This window comes from Gracilinanus agilis, chromosome 2 (genome assembly GCF_016433145.1).
Source record: "Gracilinanus agilis isolate LMUSP501 chromosome 2, AgileGrace, whole genome shotgun sequence".
Classification (NCBI taxonomy): domain Eukaryota; kingdom Metazoa; phylum Chordata; class Mammalia; order Didelphimorphia; family Didelphidae; genus Gracilinanus; species Gracilinanus agilis.
Genome location: NC_058131.1, coordinates 671,462,195 through 671,480,441, shown reverse-complemented (window position 1 = coordinate 671,480,441; position 18,247 = coordinate 671,462,195). Strand labels below are relative to the sequence as shown.

At 39.4% G+C, this 18,247-nt stretch overlaps 1 protein-coding gene across 1 annotated transcript; it reads right to left on the bottom strand.

Moving 5' to 3' along the window:
• Positions 1 to 2,743: 2,743 nt before the first annotated feature.
• ECD (ecdysoneless cell cycle regulator) lies at positions 2,744 to 18,227 on the bottom strand. Its single transcript, XM_044659082.1, has 14 exons — positions 18,085 to 18,227; positions 16,044 to 16,264; positions 13,685 to 13,802; positions 11,741 to 11,828; positions 11,439 to 11,617; positions 10,947 to 11,139; positions 10,444 to 10,572; positions 9,270 to 9,395; positions 8,995 to 9,080; positions 6,675 to 6,781; positions 5,923 to 6,106; positions 4,458 to 4,525; positions 3,806 to 4,026; positions 2,744 to 3,020 (listed from the first exon to the last, which is right to left on the bottom strand). Exons 2-14 carry the CDS (start codon positions 16,246 to 16,248, stop codon positions 2,790 to 2,792), a joined length of 1,935 nt encoding a protein of 644 aa, XP_044515017.1. The 5' UTR covers positions 16,249 to 16,264; positions 18,085 to 18,227; the 3' UTR covers positions 2,744 to 2,789.
• Positions 18,228 to 18,247: the final 20 nt, after the last annotated feature.

Below are 18,247 nucleotides of genomic sequence, written 5' to 3'. Positions count from 1 at the left end.
ATAGGAGGGGGCAGCTGGGTAGCTCCGTGGATTGAGAGCCAGGCCTAGAGACAGGAGTTCGAATCTGGCCTCAGAAACTTCCCAGCAGTGTGACCCTGGGCAAGTCACTTGACCCCCATTGCCTACCCTTACCACTCTTCTGCCTTGGAGCCAATACACAGTATTGACTCCAAGATGGAAGGTAAGGGTTTAGAAAAAAAACAAAACAAAACAAAAAAAACTAGATAGGAGATAGGAGTCATATTAAATTAAAAAGGTTTTGTAGAAACAAAACCAAAGCAACCAAGATCAGAAAGTGTGAAGAGAATTAGACTCTCTTATTTTTAATGTGTAATCAATGAGTAAACTTTAATCAAATCAAGAACTTAAAGTACCCCTACTTAGTACCTAGCTAACCATTAAGAGAGCTCACAAATCACTTATTAGTTCATACCCCCAAAGGCCACAAGCACTGCCCCCCCTTGGGCAGTGCTAGGCAAATTGGGAGGCTGTGATTGGTTCCTATAAAGTGGGAGAGACAGGAAGTGACGTGTAAAAAGGACTCTCAAAGTAGAGAACGAAGGACAAGATTCAATCTTGGCTTCCTTGGTGCTTCAGCGAGAAGACTCTGTCTTGGTTGGTGCTTCGGTGGGACACTCTCTTCACTGTAAGTTCTGGTGAGATTCTCAGCGGTTTTAGCCTCACATACACTGAAGGCTCTCACAGTTTTTCAGCACTTCCTGGTTCTTTGGATTTCAGCTTCTTTGGATTTTGGTGAGACTTGCTTTCAGATTTGCATTTTCAGTCTAGGATTAGGGTATTTGTAGCTAGGTGATTTTTTTTTCCTATCTCTTTCCTATATTTCATCTCTACCCAGTTGTAAATAAAAGCTACTGACAGTTTTTCTGAATTAAGGGTTAATATTTTATAAACAGTGACCACAATCTTTTATAACTCTCATATTTGGTCAAACCTAATTTTAAATCTTACAAAAGAAGAAATCTGGGAAAAAATTTATAGCAACAATCCCTGATAAAGGTCTTATTTCTCAAATACATGGAGAACTGAGTCAAATTTATAAAAATATGCCATCCTCCAATTGATAGTCAAAGGATATGAACAGGCAGTTTTCAAGGAAATGAAGGCTATCTAATCATGTGAAAAAATGTTCTAAATCACTTAGAGAAATGAAAATTAAAACAACTCTGAGGTACTGTCTTTCACACCTATCAGATTGGCTAATATGACAGAAAAGGAAAATGACAAATGTTGGAGGGAATATGGGAATGAGACACCAACGCACTATTGGTAGTTGTGATTTGACCAACCACTCTAGAATTTGGAATTATGCCCAAAAGGCTCTAAAATTGTGCATCCTTTTGATTCAGCAATACCACTAGGTCTGTGCCCCAAAGAGATTAAAAAAAAGAAAAGGACCTATTTGTACAAAAATATTTATTGCAGGTCTTTATGTGGTCGCAAAGGATTAGAAACTGAGGGAATGTCCATTGCCTGGGAAATGGATGAACAAATTGTAGTTTATGATTGTAATAGAATACTAATGTGCTATAAGAAATGAAGAGCAGATAATTCTGGAAAAAATGATTAAGATTTACATGAAGTGATGCAAAGTGAACTGAGCAGAACTAGAACATTGTATACAGTAATAGCAATATTTTTTTGATGAACAACTATGAGTGACCTTATTATTCTCAGCAATAGTGATGCAAGATAATCCCAAACTTACAATGTCATCTACTCCCAGAGAATGAGCTAATGGGAGTCTGAATGAAGACCAAATCATACTATGTTTCATTTGTTTTTGTGACATCTTTTTCTCAGAATGATTAATATGAAAAACTGTTTTACAAGCATGTAAAATCTTTATCAGATTGCTTACTTGCCTACTTAAATTGTAGGGAAGGAAAAGGGATGGAAGTGAGGGAGGGAAAGAATTTGAAATTAAAAATTAAAAAAATGTTAAAATTGTTTTTATATGTAATTGGAGGAAAAATAAAATGTTAAAAAAAAATTTTAATTTAAAAATTTTTTAAAGATGGCTTCCCAGGAACTTAGGGCAATGATACTAATTTGTGGTAGATACTGGACCATGAGAATGTGAATTCTGATTTGCCATATCTGTATAGCACTTTAAAGTTTACAATGTCCTTTAGATCACCCATGTAAATGGGTGGAAGGAACCTCAGAAGCCATGCAGTCCAACTCCTTTCATTTTATAAGTGAGGTAATTGAGGCCCCGGGAGTTTACATGACCTCCCCAGGGTCATCCAGCTAATAAGGGTGGAAGCTTGGCTTTCTTGACTAGAATATAATGCTTTCCCCCTCATATCCTGCCTTATCTATGCAGAGGATCCCCACGGCCATCCATAGCTGAGGCCTTATGTACATGGTGATGGCTTATTGGCCTGAGAGCTCAGCTGGAGAGAACAAGGAAGGCAGATCCAGGGAAGTAGAAGCACAGATTAGATAGCAAGGTTCTCCTCAAGAGCAAGGACTCTTTTGCTCTTTTTTCTGTATCCACAGTGTCTGGAACAGAGTAGGTGCTTAAGAAATGCTTACTGACTGCCTTGGGCACGCCTGGCCAGGAAAGGGAGGCTGAAAAAGGTACAAATGTCACAGATATCAAGGGTCAAAAGACACGGCCTCAGACTGAGCAGAAAAATCATGTAGAAATCCCATATCTTCCCGAGATGTTGATAGTCACCCTGCTGTGTTTGTTAAATTAGTGACTGAAGCAGCATAGTGCACATCAGACTGACTCTTTATTGGCTATCAGATTAATCTTGCAGTTACTGGCTGGTATGTCTGTGATCTATGTCATCAGGGAGCTGCACACCCATGCTCTGTAAAAGGTTAGAAGCTGGTCCTGCCAGTCCATCTTGGGAATGGTAAGATTCCAAGACATTTGTAACCAAGTTCACATCCAAGTCCAAAGGGTCCAGAACATGGCCATCTGCTGTAGCTTCATCATCATCTGAGTCAATGTCAAGAGTTTCAGACAGTTCCTTTGGCAAGTTTTCCTACAGATAATCAAGACCAAGGAGAGGGAAAAAGCATGAGATTTTGAAGACAAAGCTATGATCAACCATTTGATTTAAGCTTAACTGAAACAGAGTAAAGCTAAGACCTGAACTTGAGACCTAAAAGGAGAAGAAATGACTTGTCCTCTCCCAGATGACCCAATCTCCAAATGCTTACCTTTAGTTCCAAATATTGAAATGATATCTGCAAGAAGCTCTTCTACAAACTAAATAGATTTCCTCCCTCTACTGAAGGATTTCAAGAGAGATGCTCAGGATATTAGCTTGCTTCAGCAGATTCCTGAATGCTAACAGGCACTTTGGTCTGCCTCTCTTCCAGATCTGTCACTTCCTCTGGTTTTCCTGCTCTCCTTTATTTTCTTAAAAACTCTTACCCTCTCTTTTAGAATCAATACTGAGGACTAGGCAATTAGGGTTAAGTGGTTTACTCAGCATCACACAGCTCAAAAGTGTCTGAGGCCAGGATGCACACTTAACCTTGTAGCACCTTCCCTACCCCTCCTTTAAAGATTTGTCACAGTTAGCATGGATATGGTAAGTTCTGGTTCTAGGTTCTATTGACCTTGTGGTGCAACATTCAGTACTGAGTGTCCTTTACAAGAAACAAGAACAATCCTACCTAGACTACCTTCTGATGGAGATTTCTCTTTGTAAAACATAAAATCCAATTTAAGACAATGATTTGTAAAAAAAAAAAAAATTTAAGGTTTCTGTGTTCTCGCTGATTCCTGTGTCTCAGAAAAGAAAGAAGAAAACATATTTACATTGCGTTTCCAGTTGGTGAAGCTTTTTCCAATGCTAGTTTGTGCTAGCTCCTGGTCCATCTGTGCCATGTATGACTTGATAGTTTCTAGAGTTTCTCTTGCAAAGGCCTTTCCCTCAGGACGCTGGGTTCCAAGGTCCAAGTCACCATCACCGTTTAGGTATACAGAGTCCTCCTCATCCAGATCATCATAGAAGTCATCAGAGTCTGATTCATCAGAACCTGGCAAAGTGAGAGCAAAAACCAAAGAGAGAAACAAGTTACTAAAAAAAGGTTAGATGCTGTCAGGAGGCTAGAGCACCACTTGCTGAGTTTGGCTATCTCATAATTACACCCTCAATGAAATGGAAATGCTGACAGGCAAGTCAGCAGGGTCAGGGTCCTCAAGTGGTTGTGGAAAACATGCCAAGTAATGCTAGGTTAAGGCCTGAAAGATCAGCGCTAGTCAGCAGAGACAAAGTGAGATGAGAACGTGGCCTTAAAAACATTGAGAGACATTCCCCACTGATCTCTTTAGGAGAGCAGATTCACCAGATGCAGTAGTTCAAAACTAGGTCAAGAACCTAGATTTCTCATGTCCCAAGTCTAATGCCCTCCCCTCCCTCAGCCACACAACTTCAGAAAATGTCAGGAAAAAGCACATTGTGACTCACCCAAAACCTTGTCAAAGTAATTGAGGAAAGACTCTGCATCAAAGGTGATAGGCGCCTCAGAAGGCTCCCTACGAGTTGGAAAAAAAAAAAAGCCACAATAAACCCTTTTCTGGGGTCATGGCCCTTTGGCATACCAAGATGCTCCTACTCTAAATGGGTGACTGGCCACTTGGGAATAACCTCAGAAAATACAATGGAGCAATGGTACTTTAGAAGAAAGCTTTGAGTGAGATGACTTTGTGTTCCCAACACTAAGCTCCCTAAGAAGCAACAGAGGGAGAGAAGACCACAAGAAAAGAGAATATTCCATTTCATGATCCTGAGAGAATTTTCTAGATAAATGAAGCTTCCTTTTCAAACACCAAAACTTTAAAAGGATCTGTCTTACTGAACGCTTAATTATAGACCTAATGAAACAAACTTTTAACCTCTTCCTGATAACTCTGGACCACCACATTTGCCCATCATTCTGAACTGCTACTTCACTGAGTCAGCATACAGTTTACTTTTCAGTAGGCATCTAGCTTTCTGCTATTACTTATTCTTCCTGTTGTCCTGCTGTGTCTGCCTCTAATAGATGGCTATCACCTAGACATGCAGGAAGGCATGGACCAGGAGTCAGGATCCCAAGTTCAAATTGTGCCTCGATACCTGCTGAGGCACAATCACCTAAGCCCATCACAGGGTACATCATCACAGGAAGGTGCTTTATGAACCTTAAAGCTTTATATAAATATGAGTTAATAACACTTGCATCTAGTCCAACTCCCTTATTCTACATATAGGGAAACTAAAGACTTATTGAAGGTCACCTGGTTAATAATGAGTGGCAGCATTTGAACTCAAACCCAGATCCCCTGACTCCCAATCCCAGATCCTTTTTATTAAGCTACATTTCCTCCCTTGTCCAACTTTGTAGAGGTAGTGAATAAAAGAGCTGAGATCAGAGGCAATGTCGTCCTCCTGAAAATATAATACTTCATCCCCCAAAGCCTTGGGAATACCACTACTTACATTAAACACCTCACAGTATTGCTGTGTTTCATAAACCTTACTGTGCTAAAGAAATGTAATGTTCAGACACTGATTTCAACTCTAGTGGTTATGCCATGTATAATTAGAAATTCTTGAACCTTTGGACTATGTTCCTCAGAATTCCTTTCATCTCCCAGCATCCTTTTTCCCTTCCACTACATTTGTGTCTTCATGTAATTGTTTATAAGTTCTGAAACTGCATCTTTCTAACTCTTCTCCCGCAGGCTTTTTTCTTTGCTGAGGTTTTGCTGTTTTTCCTTCTTGCTTCAAGTTGTTATAAACTTCGTAAAATTATAATACTTGGAGTATTTTGTATATTAATTTTGATCCTCACAAAAATTCTGGACCACCTGCCTGTCTCTTTTTGTGTGTTGTGAGGGCGGGTAAGGGGAAACACCTAGACTAGCCAATATGAGTCAACTCCACACACCGAGGCAGTTCTGCTCCTTTGTGGGATGAGACTTTGGACACAAATGATTTCATGCTGTCTGCGACTTTGTTTAAGTCAAAATTTGGCTCCTCTCCTTTGGGAGTGACCGCTGGTTTGTCTTTACCAGTTGCTTCCTGCAGAACCTGGTCCAGCTGATCTGGAGAGATATACAGCCAGCGATCATCTGACAAGAGAAGAAAGCACCACTATAAGAACATTTCCACAACTTGTTCAAGATCAGTCCTGAGGGGGCAGCTAGGTAGCTCAATGGATTGAGAGTCAGGCCTAGAGACAAGAGGTCCTGGGTTCAAATGTGGCCTCAGACACTTCCTAGCTGTGTGACCCTGGGCAAGTTACTTAACCCCCACTGCTTACCTCATACCACTTTTCTGTCTAGGAACCAAGACACAGTACTAATTCTAAGACAGAAAGTAAGGATTTTAAAAAAAAAAGATCAGTCCTGAAACACCAAGAAGATGAGACAAAGAAGAGTAATTCTATGGCTGAATATTTCCTTCTAAGAAGTTTGTATGGATTTCAAAAAATAACATTAACATTACCCTCTCCCTAAAAAAAAAAAAAGGCATTTGAAAGTAATTAACCAAAAAGTATTTTAAAAACAACTAGCTGTCAGTTCATGTGAATAAAGAAATAATCCTGTTGCATTCATCACATGACAAGGAGAAATGCATTCTGATATGCTGCTATATGCTGTACTCTTTCCCACCTGTTCCACTCAAATAGTCACTCACCATCCTCACTGCAGAGATTAGCTTCTTCTTTCTTCAGCTCCTCCTGGTCAAAGGGCAATGTTTGTAATAAGGTTAAGATTTCTTCCCCTGGGCTTACGTCAAGAAGGCTACAATAAGGAAAATAAAATGATGTGCAATTCTCTCATTTTGAGACCTAGGAATTAGTTAATCACACATAGAATTTTAGTCCTAACAAGAAGAGATGAGATCATCTAGTCCAACAACTTCATTTTAACCGATTAGAAAACCAATGCTGCAGAAAGATTATTAATTGGCCTAAAGTCATTTAGTGGAAGAGCCGGACCTAGAACTCAGGTCTCCTGTTTTCTAGTCTAGTGTTCTTTTCACTAATTGTAATGAGAAAATACATAGATTTGGAAAAAAAAATGTTAGAAGGTTCATTAGCCACACAGGTGACGTGGCTGATAATGAAAACTGTTGGAATTCTGTCTAACCTATTTCTAATGAAGTAAAATAAAGTTACCTATCAAGTCATTTATTCAAGAAATATTGATTGGTTACCTACCATGAGTGTTCAGTAAACAGCGAAGAAGAGAGATAAAGACAAGTATAGCATAGCCCCTGCTCTCAAGTAGCTTACAATATAAGATGTAAAACAATAGCACAGGGGGCAGCTAGGTAGCTCAGTGGAGTGAGAGTCAGGCCTAGAGACGGGAGGTCCTAGGTTCAAACCCGGCCTCAGCCACTTCCCAGCTGTGTGACCCTGGGCAAGTCACTTGACCCCCATTGCCCACCCTTACCACTCTTCCACCTATGAGACAATACACCGAAGTACAAGGGTTTTAAAAAAAAACAATAGCACAGAAAACTATAAGGGGCATACAAAGTGGTGTAGGGGTGCAGAAAAGGAAGGGAGGGAGAAAAAGAGGGAGAGGCAGATGGAGAGGAAGAAGGAGAGAGAAAGGGAAAGGGAGAATGTGCGAGAGTGAAAGTGCGAGCGAGTGCACTTTAAAAAATCAGCAAAGCTTATGTGGAGTAAGAAATGGCATTTCAGTTGGGCTGAGAACAACCATGGAAGGCCATGGCAGGAGACAATAGGATCTTAGATATGGTCCAAGCTCTGCTCTCGAAGGGAGGTTGGAAAATCATTTCAGCCCTCGGGACTCAGTCTGAATGGGTTAAGACCCATCCCAGCTTTGTATCTGTGACACGGATGAGGGAGGGAATTTTAGATGACTTTTAGCATGAAAAGTGTGGAGGTAAAAAAGTGGAGAATGGATTTGGGAACCTCAGAAGCTCAGCCTGGCTAGGTACACAGAAGAGAGAAAGAGTATGGTTGGAAGGTCAGTCTCTATTCAGGAGTCACTGGGTAGTTTCTCAGTTTAGAAGATCAGAAACATGAGACAATCTCTGAGTCATTAAGTTGGAGGGGCTAGAAGAGGAGAAAGTGAAGATGAGGAGACCAGTTAAGAAGAGTGAAGGAGGACTACAGAGAAATTCAGGTGATGGCATTAGGAAAAGAAAGGGTGGTTGTGAGATCCACTGGCAAGGCAGAAATGCAGCCCTTGGTAACTGACTAGAGTTGGAAGCAATGTGAGGAGGAATCAGAGATGAAAGATTACTCTAGGATTTTGAACCTTGGCCTCGGGGAAAAATGGTGGTATCATTTATAAATGGAGAAGTCAGGAGTAGCATCTAGCTTATAGGGGAAGGTGAGTTCAGCAGATTCATGGCTTTCTATGGGGGATGAACAGAGATGCACCTCTGCCTGCTGGGCCACATCTGCCAGGGGTCACTTCCGAAGTGGACAGTGTAGCCAGCAGCTTAGTCTGGGCATTTTCCTGTAGCCTCATGCTGTCTCCTAATTTAACAGAAACAGATCTCTGCTGGGTGAATGAGTTAGAAAAGCACAAATTAACGTTATCTATGTTTTCTTGTATTTTTATTGTGTTTTTTTTTTAATATTTCCCAATTTCATTTTAATCTGATTCAGGCTGTGGTGGTAGGCTGTGAGTTTGATACATCTGTCTTAAAACATTCTTCCTATTTTTTTCCTTTATCTCGGGCTTTATTTATGTCTGAGATAGCCACAATTTATCAGGCTTATTCTCTTTCTCTTCTCCCAAAGACCCCATTATAAATCAGAGGTAGCCAGTTTTACATACTTACTTCTCCTCCTCTCTAAATCCCCTTCAAAGATCTGATAAAAATAAACCATATTTCACTCTTTGTTCTTATATCTCAAGTACCTAGCACAGTGCCTGACACATAATAAGGGCTTAAAAACTACTTTTTCATTGACTCTTTGCCTTTCTTGATAAATAAAACATCAATGTTAGATAGAAAGAGACAATCTTACCTTTCTGGCCTATTCACAGAATGCTCAAAGTAGTTCTTTGCCATGTGTAGTTTCTGCACGTACTTGGCAGAGCTTTCTATTTCTCCCTGAAAAATGCAGATCATTCAATACTGATCAGAAGATTATTCATCTCCATCATGGCAGTAAGCCACTATATTTGTCTGCCACCCCAGACATCCTACCAAAAATATCACATTTCATATGTGTAAGGATTTTAAGTAGTTGTGTTATTTCTTCTTGAGTTGTGTATACAAAAAATACATTATTTTTCCTACCTCAAAAAAGCCATTTGCTTTCAGACTGTCAAGAAAGCCATTCCAAAGAGAGGTGGTAGTCATTAGAGACTTCTTGAAGTCAGGAAGTGAGTTGGATTTAGCACACAAAATCTCAAAGCCATGAGCCTAAAACAGATACAGGAATAAAAAGGAGGAAAAATAGTGATTGCAGTTGTTATATTTACACAGGTTCAAGAGACAGTTAGCTAGGACAGCTATAGAGAGCTGTGAAAACCTGGATTTGGTATCAAGTTTCTGAATGTTTTACAGGTTATTAAATTTGAAAGAAGGCATGGTGTAGTATAAAGAATCTGAGCACTTGGACTTCAATCCTGCTTCTCTAACATTTTAACTGTGTGATCTTAAGCAAGCCAGACTCAACCTCTTTGGGTCTGTTTCTTCATCTATAAAATAGGAGAGATGAACCTGATTCTCTCAAAGGTCTCTTTCAGCTTTAAATTCCATAATCCTATTACCCTCTGAATTACAAAAAGGCAAAAACTCACTGAAATTTTTATGTCTTTTAAAAAGCACCTCTTGTAGAGGGGCAGCTGGGTAGCTCAGTGGAGTGAGAGTCAGGCCTAGAGACAGGAAGTCCTAGGTTCAAACCCGGCCTCAGCCACTTCCCAGCTGTGTGACCCTGGGCAAGTCACTTGACCCCCATTGCCCACCCTTACCACTCTTCCACCTATGAGACAATACACCGAAGTACAAGGGTTAAAAAAAAAAAAAAAAAGCAGCTCTTGTAATTGATTATATAACTTTCAAGACAAATTTATGAATTTCAATTCAACTAGAAACATAAGTTCAAAAACTCCCTTGGAAATAAAAACTATGTTACAAATAAATGAAGCTGGCATAAATTAAAACAAAAGAAGTTTAATCACTGTGCTCATTTAGAAGAGGAAAGGTAGACTTGCCTCTGAGAGGATATGCACCTGGAACTCTAGAAGAAGATACAAGGGGAAGGAAAATCACAAAAACAATGTATTTCTGATCAAGAAAATTCCCATTGTTGCTCTGGCAGAGACTTGCAAAAAAAAAAATTCTTGAACGATGAAAAATTACTAATAAATTAGACAAGAACTCGGACACATTAAAAAGGAATATTTGATTTTAGAAGTTATCCTATACTTAAAGAAAATAAAATAAAAATATCTCCCATAAATGTTACCAGTTTCATGCCCAGTTCATGTGCTCGGTACTGGGGGTGGGATGGAGAAGGCAGACTGTACCCACTTCGGCGGTCTGGCACAAACTTCTGTTGTACCAACTGTGCATACAAACACTTTGTGAATGTGACCTGCATGAATAAAAAGAAAAAACAGATTTTAACTTCCATTTCCTGTGGGGAAAAAAAAATCGACCCGCTATTTGGGAGGGTTAAGACTTTCATACACAATTTGAGATAAAACACATTATTTTCAGTTCTCTGATGTAGTTCTTAGCATTAGTCTTGTTATATGACATATTTGGGGCAGAGTGAAAAATAATCCTATGTTCCACAGAAGAACTGAGAACAATTTAGGTCAACAATTACTCAGTCTCTGAATCTGAGTTCCTTATTTTGGAGGGAAAGACAGATGGGGACTTACTAAATCAACTATTCCTTACAAAAATTTAATAAGAGAATTCCAATCCACCAAAGGAGAGAAAAGACTAAGAGCAGTATCTTACCGTAGTCATTACACGTGTTTCTGGCAAGAATATTTTGAAAGTTCGGCAGGCTCGCAGGTCAATAGGATCCCGTAAATAAAAAGCCTGGACAGCTGCAGCTACCAACCGAGGATGCTGCTTCAAAATTGCTGCCGCAGCAGCTGGAAGGAAGCAGTGAGCTCGATGAAGGGACGTTTGGAGTTTTTCCGGGTACCTATGATGGGCAGCAATGTTGTTAAGAAACACCCCCAGATCAGGCTATAGTTTATGCTTCTAATGGACTTAAGGAAAAAGAATCAGATCTAAATCTATCTATCTATGCATCCATCTATCTATCTATAGGCTCTGAAAGACTGGGAAGAAAGAGAAGAAAAGTGAAGAGATGGAAGGGGACAAGAGTGAGAGACCTTAAGAAGACACCATTTTTTCTGGTTTGTTTGTCTGAAAGTATTCTGAGGCAAGGGGAAAAAATAATGCTTATTCCTCTGAGAGAAAAAATATACTGTTTCTTACCCTTTGATTCGTTTGTTCACTGCTGCTTGGATAGATTCTGAGGCAAGGATTTTTTCTGAGTGCTTGGCAATAATCTCTAGTGCTTGACTAATTGTGGGAGGTGATGCAGGTAACCAGGATATTTCCTCAGATTTCCGTGGTGCTGGAATAATGCACAGCTCTCCACAGTGAAAAAACACCTAATGAAAGACACAGGAATTGACATAAAGAATAGACACACCCTTCCTGCTGATACCTGTGTAAATATAGGAAAATCAAGACATGGATTTCTTCTTGGTCCATCCACAACAAGGTACACTTACTCTGTTGGTGCTATTATCAGGATCCAACCATTTAGGGAGGAATTCAGCAGCTTCTATTAGCAAGAACTCACCATCGTTGTCTTCAATCCTATTTCAAAGGAAATATCAGTTTTGTTCATGAAGATGACTATTAATCAAGTCTGCTTTGGTGGCAACAATAGGCAAAATTTTAATATAGCACTTTTAGGACTTGCATTTTATGTATAATAATGAAAATGTTTTTCCTCTCACTAATAAATTTTCTTCTCAATATTTCATGTTATATAAAACACTGTTGATGGTTATGATTTATAGACCTTTAAAGATGAATGCTTTACTTTTAATTTTTTCTATCACTGGACATATGAACTTTAATGAGACTTGTTATTTTACATCAAGAACAACCAACATCCTATGGTTAGCAAAAAATGAGTTACGACAGGATTGAAAGGTCATATGAATTTATAGTGACAACTTGTTTTCTCTCTTATCTAAATAAAGAAAAAAAATAAGTTACTAGTGCTTTAAAAAAAACTAAAAAAGATTCATGTAGAAAGCATCTTATTCATTATTTGGGATTTTGGCGGAGTGGGGTGGAAGGTTGTGGAGGGAAGGTTGACTGAAAAGGATCTGAATTTCAGAAATGACTTCAAAAATCAAAAGGACTAAACAAAAATCAAATGACAAGCTCCCCCTCTACTGGAAGTATATGGAACAACTGTCATAAGTTAGTATTGAAAAGGAAACACGAGCCAGAATTGAGCATTTTTGAGTTTTATTATTTATCTAGTTTGCTTTCTACAAGGGTTAATGACTGGTTTTACTTAACATTGATTTTGATATTCTATTTCTTGAAGGAAAATAAAAGCATGGCTAGGGACCAGTTAAACAAATTCAAGAAAAGTTTTTTTGTTTGTTTGTTTTAAGGGCCATAAAATTGAACATACGCTTTGATCTTATAATACCACTACTAGATCTGTATCCCAAAAAGGGAGGGGGAGTTGTGGAGCTGACCTACTTGCACAAAAACATTTATAGAAGCTCTTTTTGTAGTGGCAAAGACTTTGGAAATCAAAGGGATGTCCATCAACCGGGGAATGACTGAACAAATTGTGGTACATGTTGGTGATGGAATACTATTGAGCTACAGGAAAGGATAAGCATGATGATTTTTAGAAAAAGCTGGAAAGAGGGGGCAGCTGGGTAGCTCAGTGGATTGAGAGCCAGGCCTAGAGATGGGAGGTCCTAGGTTCAAATCTGACCTCAGACACTTCCCAGCTGTGTGACCCTGGGCAAGTCACTTGACCCCCATTGCCTACCCTTACCACTCTTCTGCCTTGGAGCCAATACAAAGTATTGACTCCAAGACGGAAGGTAAGAGTTTAAAAAAAAAAAAAAAAAAAAAAAGAAAAAGCTGGAAAGATCTATATGAACTGATGCAGAGTGAAATAAATAGAACCAAAATACTGTACACAGTAACAGCATATTGTATGATGATCAACTGTGAAAATTTGGCTACTCTCAGCAAGTCTATAACGTGGGATAATTCTGAAGAATTTATAATGGGGAATGCTATCCATCTCCAGAGAAAGAGCTATTAGAGTCAGATGGATGTGAATCAAAGCATACTATCTTTCACATCTGTGCATTTATAGTTTTATTTTGGAATTTTGGTTTTGTATGAGTGTGGTCTTACAAAAATGACCAATGTGGAAGTGTGTTTTACATGTTAATTTAAAAATATATCTACTTCTGGTTATATTTGAGCTCTGGGGAAAAGAGAATTCACCTAGAATACACTTTAATCTTTCATAAGAAAAAACTTTAAAAATAGAAAATTCGTCAAAACATCTTTTCAATATTAACTTTTTAAATCTATTTTGCAATGGACTGAACATAATACAAAGTTATTCGCTCAATTACAATAAAATGCTGAGTATTCTAGAAGTAATTGTAGTACTGTACCTTGCTACTAATTCTGGAAACTTCTTTGTAATCTGCTTTATAAGGTAAACAATAAACCACTCATCCTCAATGTTGTCCCCAAATTTAGTTACACCAACAATATGAGCAGGAATGTTACCTGAAAGCAAGAGAATATAAGGTTTCTTAACCGATAAACCAATTTATCATTGCAAACACACCAGGTTAGGAAGTATTCCAGCTAATAACATGGCTGGTAGAGATTTCCATAAAAATCAAATATAAATAGATTGGCTTTAAGCATCAAAAGAGAAACTGCAGAGCCAAACTGAAATGAATGGCAACTATCTGTCAGTGTATCATGTTAATTGTGCTTTGCAATACTGTCAAATAGAACAGTATAATATACCATTGAGACAGAAGTCATAAGTGATAAGACACTGACAGAACTTCACTAGTCTCTAACAGTGAACTAGGAAGTAAAGGAAAAGATCTGAGTAGCTAGTATGTCACCAAAAAAGCCAAGTTAACTCCATGCCATCATTCAATGATTCAAAAAATAATGCCATGGGTTAAAAGCACTGACAGCAGAAAGAACTGAATGAGAATCAATGGTACATTTATAGCCATGGGCATTGTGAGTCCTTCTAAGGGCACTACCACAGTACAGACACTATAGTTCAAGTACATTGATAGATGAGTGAGTGAATGAATGAAACTGCAGTCTGCCATGTCAAGTATCAGACTGAAATACCAATAAGAAGTGAGATAGTCCCTAACCTCAATACAAGAAAACTATACAAATGGTGGACTGTTGAAAAAGGAAGGAGGTTTTGGTTTGGCGACTCACTAGCAGAATGAATGAAGCCAGAGAGCAATTATCCAAAAGCAACAGCAATAAGACAGTATTGATAGGATGGTCTGCAGAGTCAAAGGGAGAAGGATATAGAGTAATATGCTAAGGAAAGGCCAGATAACAAAATGCCCAAGGTAAATGAATATTTGCCTTATTCTTCTTAGCCAAGACAAAAAAGTTTGCAATTCATTTTAGAAAGATTTTCACTAAAAAAAATATCATGGGAATAAAAATGTCAACTGGTTATGTGAAAATTTGAGCTAGGTGAAACATGTCTTACCTGATGATGCCAAATTGACCAATCAAAAGACACTTATAAAGTATTTTCTATGTCCTAAGAACTATGTTTGGAGCTGACAAAAAAAAACAAAACAACCAAATAAAAGGTCTCTGACCCCAAAGAACTTCTATTCTATAGTGGGGAGGGAATGGGGACAATATATACACAGAGAAGTTAAATTTTCAAAATAGACAACACGGATACAAAGAAATTTGGGACATTGTCACTAACAACTGGGGAAATCAACTATACTGTAGGAAGAGGTTTTCAGTTGAGCCATAAAGAGAACCAGGTATGCCAAAAGGCAGAGTAAGAAGGGAAAGTATTCTAGGCATGGAGGACAACTTGGGCATAGGTAGAGAAGATCATTCACAGACAATGATAAGTGAGCCAGTTTGGCTGGGATACAGTGGGTGAAAGAGAAAAATGTATAATCCTCCAGAAAGAGAAAACTGAACCAAATCTGTGAAGAGTTTTAAATGTCAGACAAAACAGTTTATATTTTATCCCAAAGGCAAGAGAGAGTGCCAAGAGTTTCTTGAGGAGAATGGACACACCATCAGACCTGTGTTTTGGGAATATCCATTTGGTAAGTATGTGGATGACAGAGCAGAGAGGAACAAGATTAAAGTGACCAAATTGCAAGCTATTCTAATAATTTGTGTGAAAAGTGATAAATTCCTGAACTAGAATAGCTATGGTGTAAACATAGAGAAGGAGCTGGGAATGTGAAATGTTAAGGAGGTACAAGGGATATTTGTCAATTGGGGGGCAAAGGAGGGAACGTGAAGATTTAGAATAACTTGAAAGGTGTGAACCTGGGTAACTAGAAAGATGGTGGTATCTTAGAGAGAAGTTAGGAAAGAAAGGTTTGGGGGAAGGTTATAGGTTCTGTTTTGGATACCATCAATTAGATAAAAATACATGACATCCAATGAAAAATGTCCAGTAAGTTCCTAACTGGCGCTCAGGGCAGAAACTACAATTGGATATATAGCAATAGGAGTCATCTGTGTTGAAATGATGATTGGATTCACAGAACTAATGATATAACTGGGCAAGAACCTGTACAGAAAGAAAAGAAAGCCAATGCCAGAGTCTTAGGGTTTATTCAATTTAGAGAGAGGGACAAGGATGATAATTGAGTAAGGGAGCCTAAGCAACAAGCAGAGAAACAAGAGAATAAAAACCCAGAAAAAAAGATCATTACTTGTAAGAATGACATGTAAGAATCAAAAGTATCAAAATGAGAAGTAGACCTTTACCTTTACCAGGTGTGTATCTGAGATTAAAAGGTTGATTTTGCCATATATAGGAGACCAGTAGAGATGCATACTCAGTCGTTATTGATGCAATATACTTCTGAAGGAGCTCTTTGCGCTTTTCTGGATCTTTTGGTTCTTCTGGTAACAAAAACAGATGATACTCCACTGCATCTTCCATCATTGCCAGCTTCATGTTCCCCTCCATTCTTGTTCTTGAAAAACTGTATTTCAAAGTTTTAATAATGTGAATCTCACAAACTGCTTTGTAACTGGTATCCTCATTTCATAAAATTTTCATGATGTACTTTCAAAGTGCTGCTCAAATATTACATTCTTCATGCAATCTACTCTGATACTCTTAGCCCCAACTTGTTCTTCCCAACTTTGAATTCTCATTTCATCGTATATCTCATCAATGTACTTTTGGCCTCTTTGTATGATATTGTATGTCTTATATGCTATAAAATGTAAGATATATCTATATATTATAATTATTGTAGGCTGTAGTTTCTTCCTTTAAGGTTCTTACAGAAAGTTTAAGGAAGGAATCCTTTTTTTTTTTTTCCTTTTTGTAGCCCCTTCAATGTCTTGCATACTGTAGGTACTGAATAAGTCTTTGATGAATTAAATGGGAGAGGCAAGGTAAAAATGAAAGAGTGCAATGTATTTCAAATTTGATGACCAGGGTTTGATGGTTTGCCATTTACTACTGGGTGGCCTATGGTACAGCAGAAAAAAGCATTGGGCCTTGAGTCAGGACAAATTCCAGGACAGCTGGAATTAAAATCCACCTTTAAGCACTTACTTATTATCTTTATCTGTGCCTCTCCCCTCCTCTTTGAAAAGAAAGTTACAAGGTACAGTGGATAAAGTGTTGGCCCTTTGTTCAAATCGTTCCTGTCAATGTTCATCAGTGTGATCCTAAGCAAATCACTTAATTCCTATGTACTTCACTTTCTCTCCTTAAAATAGGAATAATAGTAGCACCTATTTCCCAGGATGGTTTTAAGAATAAAAATCTAGATCTCTGTAAAGCACTCTGGAAACCTTAAAACCCGTTATAAATATTCCCTATTATTCTACCATACACCAAAGAAAGCCTGTCTACAGTCCTCTAATCCAAAAATGCTGATCTCTTAAAAAAAAAAATCCTACCCACAATAGTCTCCCTAAAAGATACCAATTTTTTTCTCTAAATCATCTTTTTTTTTTTTTTTTTTTACATCTTTACCTTCCATTTTAGAATCAATATTGTGTTTTAGTTCCAAGGAAGAAGCGTGCTAAGTGGTAGGCAATGTTACATGGCTTGCCCAAGGTGACACAGCTAGAAAGTGTCTGAGGCAGATTTGAAAAATCAAGCCTCGATAAACCAAGGAGGCAACTCTTGAGAACAGATAAAAGGTTTTTCTTCACAGCAAAGTTATGAAGCTCCTCGTCCCACACAGTGGTACAAGTTTCCAGAGATCTGGACGAGTTTTTTTTTTTTTTTTTGCATAAAGTATCCAACCTGAGTTATTAGAGAGAAGATTATTCAATAGGGTGGCATCCCCATCGGAGGCTAACGTAATGGTGCCCACCAAGGCCTTTCCTTATCCCCTCCCAACCTCGATGAGCACACCCCAGGGGGCGGGGCGGGGTGAGGTGGGGTGTCTGGAGAATGTCTTGTCTTGCTTGGGGGTTCTCAACGGTAAACTGGGGGCAGTAAGAGCCCGGGCTCCCGAAGCTGTTTAGGGGAATTGACCCAGGGAACCCAAGCCAGCGGGCAGGATGCCTCAACTATGCGGCCCGGACAGCCCCGAAGATAAGCGCTACAGAAATGCTGAAGCGCTACAGAAATGTTGGTGGTGACTCCTGCCATCGTGATTAAGGTCAGGACGAACACTGCGGGGATCGCCTTCGCAAGGGCTGGCCCCGCACTCAAGCCGTCCGATCCCCAGCCCGGGGAGCCGACCAAGACGGAGCCGTTTGCCCCGCACCCAGGCGGCGGCCCGCGGCCATTTCAAACCACCTGCCCGTTCGCCCGCCCGCCCCCCTCACGCACCCAGCTAAGGCAGCCGCCGGCTGGCGAGATGTTCGGGGCCCGCCGGCCCCACGCCGCCCCGCAAGGCCAGCCGGGGAGATGTTAGGAGGGGAGAGAAGACGAGAGGAGGAGCGGGGTCGCCGCCGCCGCCACCTCCGCCGCCGCGCCGCTGACGTCACTGCCG